The sequence below is a fragment of the Corylus avellana genome, chromosome ca5 (assembly GCF_901000735.1).
Source record: "Corylus avellana chromosome ca5, CavTom2PMs-1.0".
In the NCBI taxonomy this organism is placed as follows: domain Eukaryota; kingdom Viridiplantae; phylum Streptophyta; class Magnoliopsida; order Fagales; family Betulaceae; genus Corylus; species Corylus avellana.
This window is the reverse complement of record NC_081545.1, coordinates 14,000,919-14,014,345: the sequence shown is the minus strand read 5'-3', so window position 1 is coordinate 14,014,345 and position 13,427 is coordinate 14,000,919. Positions and strand designations below refer to the sequence as shown.

Genomic DNA, 13,427 nt, shown 5'->3' with positions numbered 1-13,427 from the left:
AGTAGTCGACCCGACCGATGTCTGCATTTATATATATATATATATATATTGAAGTAATGCTATATGTCATGTCATGGATTTGCGCTCTGTATTATAAAATAGAGTAACTAATGTTAGGAGAAGATTCATGTCTTTCTTTTGTTTTTTCAAAATTTATGTAGCATACGATAGTATGATTTTATCAAAATTAATTAATTATCTATAACAAATTCAATAGTAATTTTAAAAGTCATATTAATTTTGAGATAACATAGCTAACACATATAAGTCTTAAGGGTGAAAAGGTAAGTAGTTATTAACTGCCAACTAACTACTAACCGCTTATGAAGGCAATTAAGAAAAACCACTAATCACCTAAGCGGTAATGGTTAACAGTTTTCGCTAACCCCTATATATTTTATATACAAATAATGAAATGAGGTCATTTTTGTATTCAAATATATATATAAAAATGTATAAAAATCTAAAAATGATGTCGTATATAGTAGGGTATTATCGTATTATTATAGAAATGACATCATTTTTTTTTTTAAAAAAAAAACAGTTAGCGATTATTATGGTTATTAACTGCCGGTTAACGGCCTAGGCGGTTACGGTTAGCGGTTTTAAACAATAACCGCTAATCGTAACCGCATTTTCACTCCTAATAGGTCTTCTTTCTAGCATTACTTTATAAAATAAAAGAACAGGATATCTGTTATTAAAAATCGATCATCTTCTTTTAAAGGAACTAACAATTTTGTTTAAGAGAAATATTAGGGGTACTAACGTTTTTACTAACAAATGGGTACTAACATGATGTGGAGCTTATTTATTGGTAAGGATCAAAACAATTAATAAAGAAAAATGCTATCAATACTAATAAATAAGCTCCACATCATGTTCGTACCCATTTATTAATAAAAAAGTTAGTACAATTAGCATTTCTCTTTGTTTAAATGGTACCAACGTCTAATTCTAATGATGATTCTGTAGACTTGCTACCACTTAGATAGTTGTTCAAACACCAAGCAAAAAAATAGACTCAGTGAAGCCAAATTACATGGCGCAAGATAGAATAATCCTATTCCCAACTTAAGGCATTAGCCACAATGTCCATGGTTGAGATTGGCAAGCTCATCCTCCACCACTACGGGCTCGAACTCTCCATTACCATCCTCTTCACCACATGCTCCATTTTAGACAGCTCAACTATCACCTCCTACATCCACCGTATCTCCCAATCCAACCGCTCCATCTCCCTTCATTGCTGCTTACCCTTTGTTTCTATTGACACCACCCTCCATTGGATATGGTGTCCAAAACTCTAATTGGTTGGATGGTGTTTTGATGAATATTGTTTATTTTTTGAATATTATTATAGAACAATAGACATATACATTTGTATTCTTACATGTCATATATGTGAGATAGTGTATTATTTGATTATATGGATGTGAGATCCCCAAGATTCATTGTATTTGAGCTATGGTGTGAGTAAATGAATTATACAAAAGATCATAGTCAAAGGTCTTTGCAACTTATAAAATTATTGTTCGTAGTCGTAAATGGAACTAGAAACTCCATCTAAACTATAACATATCGAACCTCAACGACCTATCTTAGTTAGGAGAAGCAGGTTGGCTTCAGGTTGATATGTTATGGTACTGGCAAGGTAATGCAATACACTGAACGGACTAGGTAAGTCATCATTCGTTTATAAATGTTGTCATACAAAATTATGTACGTACACGACGACTTATAACATTTACTCTAAATCCTGAGGAATTTGTGAACTTAGATGTGAAGTGTATGTTACTTTGATATATCAAAGAGTGAGACCTATTAGCGGTCGAAATAATCTTGATACATTACATAATCGTATGTAGTATTGTGGAAACACTCACTTCAAGAAGGAATCCAAATCATTTGTCAGAGAACAAAACGATAAGGAATATTCCCATTATTTTATATTTAATGGGAAAGATTATCCTAAAACTCGGGTCTAAGTGTTTTCAATAGGTATACTGAAAACTTATACATATACAAGATAAAATGCATTCTCATAAGGTACATAGGAATAATTATAAATTTAAATTAGTGACTTGAAGAAAATAGGTAGTTAACAAAGTGATAATACAAAGACTTTGGTTCGAATATGGAATGATTTCATGAAAAGGTAACATGCAATAAATAAAGTATGTCATGATGATTAATTGATTAAATAAAAAATACTTATTAGAGTACAATCACAATTATTTAATGGAATTAATTGTGATTAAATAGAGTTGTGTGACATGGTCGAGATAAATATGGTCACATGCCCATTGGAGCTAATAGTATTTTTTTTTCCTTATGCCCGGTGGCCCAATGGTGGCCGTTAGGAACTTTTAGCAATAGCCACCACGAACTTCTGCCGGACCCACGATGGCAGCTATGAACTTCTAGCAACCTCACTGTGGCCAACATGAACATCTAGTGGCTTTGCAGTGGTTGCTACAAACATCTGACCACTCCACAGTGGCCACCATGAATGTTTGGCAACCTTGCTGTGGCCGATATGAACTTCCAGTAGCCCTACAGTTGCTGCCCTGAACTTTTAACGCACATGTGGTGGTCTTCATCAACTTTTGGTGGCCATGTACTGATACCCCACTAAAACACGTGGCAAAAACCAATTTTTGGAATAATTTATTAATAACCAAAAACAATATTGAAAGTAGTTTTTAATATTATTTGATAATTTGAAATCACAAAATGGATTAATGATTAACAAGGGAACACTAGTATTAGGGACTTACTCTTAGAAAATACTTAGAATTTTGGGAATCAAGAAAAATTTTCGGACAATACATATAATGTATGGACGATGCTACCTTAACAATGTTGCATGCGACAATAATACATCTAAAAGCTTAGAAATGCGAAGGGGGAGCATTCTTTAAAGGCTAGAACCTCTAGCAAACCACCATAGCTTGATGCATTATAGGTTTCTTACGATATTGATTCTAAACCTTAAAAAGTTCGTAGTCACTTTGATGCATTAAAGAATGAGACATTTTTGTGGTCAACATACTTGAAACGTTGAGTAATCACATGAAGCATTGTGGAAACTCCATCCTCAAGAAGGAATCCAAGTCCTTTTATTAGATTAGATCAAAGAGACAATAAATCTCCCCCTTGAGATAGAGTTAATGGATTATTTATTCTCAGTCCCTCACCATGGCATTTGACTAGGATTACTAAAATACTTGTTCTTTGTGAAATTTAGTTTCACGTATGTGATTAAATTGAGTACTCGAGCATAAGAGGTAGTAAATTAAAGTGACAGTCTAATTGACTTTAACTCAAATATAGAATATTTCATAGAAGAATCAAATATCAAAATAATTAAGAATTGCACTTGGGATTAATTGATTGAATTCAAAAAAATTATTTAGAGTTTAGTCACGATTATTTAGTAAAATTAATTGTAATTAGATAGTAACCCGATGACAAGTGTTATAGGCTTATTAAGCTAAAATATTTTTCCCTTTGGATCCCTCTTCAAGCTAATGTAAGTTGACCATGGTGACGGACTTTTTATTTATTTAGTTGTCATGTTTATTTAATAAAAACAAAGGATTAGGATTAAGATACAACCAAAAGCCAAAGGAGCATGAGAGCACATGGACTAGGGTCAAAACCTAAAGAATTTAATACTCAGATGATTTCTGTATTGTACTGCCTTACCAAACACTGGTATAGGCTTTTGTATTTATAACGGAAGTTATTACAAGAGATAACAACTTTACAGATATGAGATATGAGATTACATTTCGAATTCTAAAATAGATCAACATATATAATTAAATTCTAACTCTCTAATGCTTATCAATTGTACCTATGTGATCTTTATCCTAATCTTGGAGATTGTCTTGAATTTGAACTAGCTTATCATTATCCTTAACAAAACCCCAGCCCTATGAGTTTTCTATGAGAAAAGATGAGGTTTGACATTTTTCAAACCTCATCTCTCCTCTTGGCCGTGAACTACATACACTACAAAAAAAAACATGATTTAGGGACATTTTTAATGTGACATTTTAAGGTAAAAAATGTCTCTATTTAATGGACACTCAATTAGTGGAAACATTGCTACAGTAAATACGACCCCTGTTACTGAGAGGGGTTGTTCCACTATTAAAATGACTCCTGGTGGAGTCGTTTTGTTAAAACAACCCCAATACAAAACATCCCTAAACCATGTTTTTTTTTGTAGTGATAGTTGTAGTAGGGAGTTTATTTTTCTACTACAACTACAACAAGTAATCATTTTCTACTACCAACAAGTTTTTCCTTCTCTTCAAGTAAACTCAACTCTATAAATAACGGAAACTATAGGGTGTTTTTATACATTCTTTATCCTACACATTGGAGTCACACTAGAGAATAATTTTATTCTCTCCAAAAGCTCACACTCTTTATATTTTCAAAAACATTAAGGTCCTGTTTGATTTGCGGAATAGACCCTTGGATTGGACTAGCTAATACTAAGTATGACTAGTCCTTTGTTTGGTAACACTCTATTCCTAAGAATAGTCTATTCCCATGAGACTACTAATCTCATATACACAGGGTTAGCTAAGCCACTCATTTTTTAGTGGCTTAGCTAATCCTTTCCTATGGGATTAAATTTCATTCTCTCTCTCTCTCTCTCTCTCTCTCTATATATATATATATATATATATATATCTCCGTTTCTCTTTTCTCCGTCTATATATTTCGTATTCTTCTGGTACAGTTTTTCTGCAAGTGCAAACAAAATTTTTTGGGGAAACTTCACTTTGGCCCCCTGAACTTCTACTCGATTTTACAAACCCCTCCGAACTTTCAAATCTCTCATTTTGGACCCCTGAACTTTCAATTACTCTCAATTAGAACCATTCCGTTAATTTTAGCTGTTAAAAATACAAAAAAAGACCAAAATGTCCTTGATTTTCATTTTTTTTTAAAATAAAAAAAGTTTTAGAAGTTAGAATTTTATACAAAAGTCAGGGGTATAAATGTCATGTAGCGTTTAAAATTTGACGGAGGGATCCACATTGAGAGTAATTGAAAGTTCAGGGGTGCAAAATGAGAGATTTGGAAGTTCAGGTGGGGTTTGTAAAATCGAGTGGAAGTTCAGCAATAAAAGTTCTTAATTTTAATTTGTTTTTTATTTCTTTGATTCTCTATAAATTTCTCTATGATTTTCTCTCCATTTATCTTGTTTTAATTTATGTACCTTTTTTTTTCATTATGTTTCTCCGTATCTCTTTTTTCTTAGTTTTTTCTTTTTTTCTTTGACGGAGAAACAGAATCTGCAAGGTTTTTATAAAATATAAATATATAATCTGTTTTTTGATTTCTTTTGATTCTCTGTACATTCTCCAATTATATTTTTTTTGATTTCAATATTGAGTTTGATTTTGTAGCATAATTGCAAAAAAAAAAAAAAAAAAGGCCACATACCTAACATAATTAAAAAAAAAAAAAAAAAGAAATTATAGTAAAGTTGTTTATGTTTAAAAAAAAAATAAAATGAAAGTCCTTAATAATATAAATTGTATTTGTATTATAAGGGTATTTTAGGAAATTTGATCACAATATGATTCCATTTACCAATATATTGCATTGTACCAAACTAAAGAATAGGATTAGCTTGTCTATTCCAGCGTTACAACCAAACAAAGGAATATGAATAGCTAATCCATTTCATACTCTTCTTTTCCCAGGGGTAGCTAATCATTTTTCAATGGACAAAACATTCCACGAACCAAACGAGGCCAAAGATGTATTATTAAATCTTGCCCCTCAATGGATAGAACTTCTTATTTGCCTTTACCTTCCTTAATTAATTATTCCCTAATCTTGTATTACTCTAATTAAGGAAATAAATCCCACAACATTTTTGTCGTCCAATGAGCCACAACCTTCTTGGCACTCTATGAACTACTTATAGGTTTGGAACTACGTAAATGAACCTCAATACAATTCAATCTTCCATTAAAAATAATCATTAATTTTTCATTTTTTGATCAAGACCCTCAAAATAATACCGAAAATGATTTCGGTTATTTGCTTGGTACGAAAATTATTTTTCCATTGCAATGGAAACCACTCAAAATGTTAGACAACCAAATATCATTGTCAACAGTTCCAAAAAAAAAAAAAAAAAAAAAAACCCATAAAACTCATAGATGGGAAGGGGGATTGGGACTAGAGCCAGCAATTTAACCTACAATCCGCAAATTTGACCAATACAGCACGTAATTTTAAGGTTATTGTTTAGGTTAAACGGGTTTAAGTTATAAACAGATGACCCATTTAATAAATATGTGACATGGGTCAACCCACAAATTTGCGGGTTGACCCGTTTATATATAGACAATGTGAATGGTAAAACTATAAAAAAAACCTTAAGTTCGGGTCATTTGGGTTGTGTCAACCCGATGTGACTCATTAATTAAATGGGTCATACGGGTCGTGTTATGTTACCCGTTAAATTAGGGTATTGTGTTCAGGTTGACATGTTTGACCCGTTTATTAAATGAGTCGTGTGTCGATCTAAACGGGTTGGCAACTTAGGTCAAGCGGGTTAACTACCTGAACTCGACACGTCAACCTGTTTTGCCACCCCTAATTGTGACATAGTAGGGAGATTTTTTTTTTAGGAAAATGAAAAAAAAAAAAAAACACAAAAAGAAATAATAAAATAATAATAATAAAAATTCTCACAAATGTTAAGGTTTTAGGGAAACCCATATTTTTTGTAGTATCAATAAGATAAGAACAATTATTACATTAATTAAGTAGTGATAGCTAAAACAACCATTTGTCTCAGCTCATGGATTAAAAGCACTCATTATTAATATAATACATGTGGTGAAATTTTTTATTTTCCCTTTAATCGAATAAATAAACAGGTTACTTAAAACAAATTAAAAAAAAAAAAAAACAAGCAGCAACAATTTCTTATTCGGTGAAGCATGACTTCTCCTTGATTATATAAGTAGTTTTTCTTCCAATTGTTGCAGCAACTTTGCTCGTAACCTTCCACTTCAGTACCTGTACGGCCACATCTGCCATAATAAGCTTTTTTTTTTTTTTTTTTTTTTAATTTAAAAAGGGAAAAGGGACTACAAGGGAGGGTCCTTCCCACTCTGGATCCGGATGGAAGAGAGAATGGGGGAACCTAAGAGAATGCTACCAAAAATAAAATGGGTAGCGGCCCATTTGGCTAACGCATGTGCACGAAAATTGGCACATTTAGACACTTTCGCAGCATACCAACTACGAAAGGGGGTAAGTTCAATACAAATATCAGAAATAACAGAAATAAAATGCCAAGAAGAAAAAAGAGCTGGCTGATTCACTGCTAAGATCACCAGGAGAGCATCACCTTCAAGAGAAAAAGCATCCAAACCAAAAGACCGAGCCAGCCTAGTAGCAAGAAGAGCAGCTATGGCTTCTCCCAAAAGGGCATCTGAGGAATGGAGCTTCAGGGTGGCAGCAGCTAAAATCTCCCCAGAAGAGTCACTAATAACTGCTGCAGCAACAGCAAAATTGCCTTTAATGGCAACATCAAAATTCCCCTTTAAACAACCCACAAGAGGAGGAATCCACAAGGAGGGAAGAGAAGCCTTCTTCCAAGCCGAAAGATGAAAGCCCAAATTTGAGTGAAGATGCTGAGTAACCTTAGCCAGATCAGGGAGGAGAGCCTCATGAACCAATTTATTTCTGGACAACCAAATTAGATCCAAGGAGAGAGCAGCAAAAAGCTGAAATTGACGAACCTCAGCACAAGGAATAGCCAACTTTTCAGCTGGATACACAACAGCAATAATCCACTCGTGAATAGGCTTGGACGAAAAAGCGGAAATAACATTTGGCCATGAAGAGCTACTCCAAAGAGAACAAGCCAGATTACACTCCAAGAAAATATGGGTCAAGGTCTCAAGAGGACCTTTACAGAAGGGGCACACCCATGCATTAGAATCGTCAGAGACAACAAACCTACCAATATTAGCCCTTGAAGGAAGCAAATCCCAAGCAATCTTCCAAAGAAGATGCTTCAAACGAGCTTGAAGCTTGAGGCCCCAAAGAGCCTGCCAAATTGCCGGAGAGAGAGGAGAAATTCTGCTAGATGGAGTCAAAGAAACTTCACGGGCAGATTTCACAGAGAAAAGACCAGAAGGAGAAGGCGCCCAAGACCATTTATCTGCTGAGCTAACCTGAGAGATATGAATGCTGAGGATGCTTGAAACCGTAGAAGGAGAGAAAAGATCTCTCAAAAGATCCACGTTCCAAGCACGCTCACCCGGGAGCATAAGATCAGCCACAAAAAAATCTGGAAGCTCCGTAAAAAGAGCATTCGGCCTGGGCTTAAAATTAGGTTGGGAGGGAATCCAAGGAGAACTCCAAATAGGAATATTCACACCAGAAGAAATAGACCAACAAGCACCCTTCTCCACCACCTTCCTATTTTTCATCAACCCTTTCCAAAGCCAAGAAGAGACAGGATTATAAGGGGCCTCCAAGAAAGAAAAACCTTGCTGCAAATACTTCCCCTTAAGGGCATCAACCCAAAGAAGAGGTTCATTTGAGGTCAACTTCCAACCAAGCCAAGCCAGCAAGGAGCTATTAAGAAATTTCATTGAGCTAATACCTAGCCCACCCAAGCTCTTAGGCTGGCAGATGCTATCCCAAGAAAGAAAAGAGAGATTGTGCCTTTTTTCTTGAGGGAAACCCCACCAAAATTTTCTCAAAACCGAATCTATCTCAGAGCAAAGAGACTTAGGAATAAGGAAGAGAGACATAAAGTATGTAGGGATGGCATTTAGCACTGATTTCAAAAGAGTGGTCCTTGCAGCCTGAGAAAGAAGCCTAGCTTTCCAACCCGTCACCTTGGCAAAAATCCTATCTTTGAGCTCGGAAAAAGAGTCCTTCTTATTCCGAGAAATAAACAAAGGAATCCCCAAATACTTGGCACGAGCAGGAATAGGAGCCAGCTTTAGAACACCATTAACCGAAGCCTTGACAGCAGGCTTACAATTCTTACTAAAGAAAATAGCAGACTTGGCTTGATTAATACATTGTCCAGACCAAAGAGAGTACAAAGAAATGCACTTGAGAATAACATTAGCTTCAGCCAAATTAGCCTTGGAGAAAATCATAACATCATCTGCAAAAAATAGATGAGAAATTGGAGGGCTCATTCTAGCAATTTTAATACCATGGAGAGCACCCAAATTTTCTTCCCTTAATAAAAGCCTCGAAAGGATTTCAGAGCCAAGAATAAAGAGAAAGGGAGACAGAGGGTCCCCTTGCCTCAAACCTCTTGAAGGAAAAAATTTGCCAAAAGGAGCACCATCAAGAAGAATGGAGAAGGAGGAGGTGATAATACATTGGCTAATCCAGTTAATCCAAGTGGGCTGGAAGCCAAGAAGCTCCATAATTTTCAAAATAAAGCTCCATTCCATAGAGTCAAAGGCCTTTTCCATATCCAATTTCAAAGCCATAAGACCTCCATTTCCTCTTTTCTGTCTCATAGAATGGAAAACTTCATGCGCTAAAATAGAATTATCATGGATAGATCTCCCTTTCAAAAAAGCAGACTGCATGGGAGAGACAATTTTATGAAGAAGAGGTTTAAGCCTATTAGCCAAGATTTTTGAAATAATCTTATAGTTGAAATTGGTAAGACTAATAGGCCTAAATTGATTCACCCTTGAAGGATTATCCACCTTGGGGATGAGAGCAATATTAGTATGGTTGAACTCTTTTAGCAAAAAACCTCCTCTAAAAAAAGATTGCACTGAGGCAATAACACTAAGCTTCACAATAGGCCAGTAAGTTTTTGTAAAAAAGCCCTGTCATGCCATCAGGACCAGGAGCTTTATTAAGTCCAAGATCAGTGATAGCCGAAAAAATCTCCTCTTCAGTAGGAATTACACATAAAAGCATATTATCATCATCAGTTATCACTTTATCCACCAAACCAGCAAGATCATCATCAAAAGAAGGGTGAGAAGTAGTAAAACGAGAATGAAAATGATCCACCAGCAAAGAACCAATATTCTCCCTACCCATAACACTGACCCCATTATCAATAAGACAAGAGATGGAGTTGTACCTACGACGGCAAGCATTAGAGGCATGGAAAAATTTTGTATTAAGGTCTGTACAAGAAAGCCATAACTCCCTTGATTTTTGTTTCCACAAAATTTCCTCACGCAGGAGTTGCTCTTGGAGAGCCTTCTGAAGAACCACTTCTCTGGCAGCACTACTAGAGGAGTGAGGAGAGGCTTGAATAACTCCAATTTGGGCCATAAGAGATTTAATCTGAGTCTGAATATGACCAAAATGGAGAGTGTTCCAAGACTTTAAAGCTGATTTTGTTTTCTTCCACTTCCTGCTCAACGAGAAAGCTGGAGAGCCTTCCACCGCAACCAACCAAGCTTCCGCTACCACTGAGTGACTAGCCTGATCACGGGTCCAAAAAGCTTCAAAGCGAAAAGGCTTGGGAAGATTACGGTAGGTACCAGAGGTAGACAACAAAATTGGGCAGTGATCCGAATTAACAGCCAAAAAATGATTAATCAAAGAGTTAGGGAACAAAGACACCCACTCTTGATTAGCCAAGCCACAATCCAATCTTTCTCTGATGTTAGCACTACCAGAGCGACAGTTACTCCAAGTAAAATTATTACCAATAAAGCCCAAATCAACAAGAGCATTAGAATGCACAAAATCAACAAAATCCATATGCGAAGTAGACCCAAAATTACGACCCCCACACTTATCAGCAGAAGACAAAATCGCATTAAAATCTCCCAACAAAAGCCAAGCTCCACCAAAAGAGCTTCCCAACGCAGAAAGGTTGGACCAGAGAGCAAAACGATTCTGTACAGTGTGAGGAGCATACACACAGGAAATTAACCAAGATCGATGAGGAGGATCAGAAACCACCATGCAGGAGATGTGGTGTTGATCAAGATTAACAAGATCCAAAGAAAAGCCATATTTCCAAGTCACAAAAAGACCTCCACTTAAACCAACAGGAGGAACTTCAAGCCAAGCAGAGAAACCCAAGCAAGAAAGAGAGCTCCAGAAACGTGAAGATAGAACCTTAGTTTCAGACAAGAAGAGAACATCAGGCCTATGTTGCCTAATCAGGGCTCGTAAGGAACGAATTTTCGGGGCACAAGCCAACCCCCGACAATTCCAAGCCAAGATTCTCATTGAGGTGGTGGGGGCTGGATGAAACCAGCCACCCCATCCAAAAGCAAAGCACCTGAGGAAGAACCATCCACTTCCTTATCACCCAATTCCCTTCCATCACCAGCACCATAGGACGAGCTAGAATCAGTCTTGGATTTTTTGGTAGGGTGGGGATGAGCGCTAGGATTGAAAGAAGAAGGTGAGGCCGATTTGTGGTAAGGGTGAAAACGTTTTTTAGAGGAGATAGTGGGAGGATATTTTGGAGGTTTCAGATGAGTAAGGGAAGGATATTTTTCAAAAGGAGGGTCTGCCTTAGAAGTAGAAGGGATAGTTACAAGAGAATTAGAAATGGAAAGAGAAGTCAACAAAGGAGTTGAAACACTAGTAACAAATGGAAAGCTGGTCACTAACGAACTAGTTAGAGCAGGGGGTGGGACCAGAAGACTTATTGGGATTGGGCCACAAGCTATTAGAAAGTTTTAGCTGTAGGTTGTTAGCAACATGGGTAAGCATTAATGAGGGGGAGGTAGGGTTCAGCTGAAAGTTGACAAGAGGGGACTTTTCCATTAATGCGGAAGTGAGGGAAGGTAAGGGGTTGGTGGTGATGGGATTTGCCAGCTTTACAAGGGAGGGGACACTTGAACGAGTTGGACTGAGTTGGCTTGAGTTACCAATACTAAGAACCTGTGTTGACTCACCAGAGTCAGGAACGTGAGCTTGAGAAAGAATCCCAGACGCTGCCGAAGAAGCTTGAGACAGAGCCGGAGAGATCTGGAGGCTTCTAGGAGGAAACAGCAGCTCCACTCGATTAGCATAAGGAGATTTTGCTTTTAGTTTGGGACCAAAAATTCCAGAATCAGGGGAGCGAGGGATAACTGGGCATGCAAAAGAAAGATGCCCAAGCCTTCCACATGCATAGCAAAACTCAGATAATCGTTCATACTGATAAAAAATTTGAGCTGGTGGCTTAGGAGGACGTTGTAAAATAAAACCCGTAGCCAAAGGTTCATCAAGAGGAATAAGAACCCGGATTCTCAAGAAGCTTTTCCTACAAGGCTTCATATTATCCATGTTATCAACTTCAACCAGACCTCCAAGACTATCTGCAATAATCTTAGCATTGGCCACCGTCATTTTATCAAGAGGAAGTCCATGCACCTGTACCCAGATCGCTGCCTTCGAAAAACCAATATCATCAAAAGTTTCATCATTTTTTCTAAAGCAATGAAACAATAGATTCCATGATTAAAACTTTACTATACCCAAACGGAGTGAAAACAGACTCAAATACAAATTTCAATTCCGTTTAAAAAGTATATCTATACAGTGTTAGAAATGGTGTGAAATATATGATGCTTTATATTGTCCTTTTTTTTTTTCCTTTTTTTTTTTTTCCTTTTTTTTTTTTTTTTTCTTTTTCTCTTGTTGGTTGTGGGACTTTTGGCTTCTGATAGTTTAGGAGGGAGAGAGAGAGAGAGAGAGAGTATTAACGTAATAGATGGTGCCAAACAACAACAAACAACAACTAAAAATTTACTTAAATGTGATCTTTTGAAAATCTTGGAAACACATCCATTCCAAGATGGGATGGCCCATATGAGCGGAATTTTTTCAAGGCAAACACAACAGCTAGTAATTCTTTTTTCGGTTGTAGTGTAATTCAATTGAGCATCCAAGAGAGTTTGTTGGCATAATAAATAGCATGAGAAATCTTGTCTTCACGTTGTCCCAAGATAGCACCCATAGCATAGTCGAATGGGTCACACATGATTTCGAATGGGAGAGACCAATTGGGAGGCTTCATGATGGGGGCAAAGGATAGAAGAGAGTGAAGCTTCTCAAATGCCCGCAGACATTCTGTATCAAAATTAAAAGGAGTCTCCCTGGAAAGAAGATTGCACAAGGGTCTACAAATCTTTGATAAAGTGGCGATAAAAGCCAGCATGTCTGAGAAAAGAGCGGATTTGTTTCACCCATCTAGGCGGTGGAAGATTAGCAACGAGTTCAACTTTCACCCTATCTACCTCAATTCCTTGCTTGTTTGAACCATGAAATGGCTCTTCTCGCAGCTCAAAATCAGGTTTGTCTCCTTGCATCATTGAAGAACGAGTGAAAGATTTTGGAGAAAAGTATCAAAGGAGGATCCAAAGACAAAAAAATCGTCCATGAACACCTCAAGAAAATTTTCAACCATGTCCGAGAAG

The 13,427-nt window shown here is 36.6% G+C and overlaps 1 protein-coding gene across 1 annotated transcript; it reads right to left on the bottom strand.

The window, feature by feature from the left end:
- Positions 1 to 9,831: 9,831 nt before the first annotated feature.
- LOC132181825 (uncharacterized) lies at positions 9,832 to 11,244 on the bottom strand. Its single transcript, XM_059595056.1, has one exon. The coding sequence runs from the start codon at positions 11,242 to 11,244 to the stop codon at positions 9,832 to 9,834; it is 1,413 nt and encodes a 470-aa protein (XP_059451039.1).
- Between the last annotated feature and the right edge of the window lie 2,183 nt (positions 11,245 to 13,427).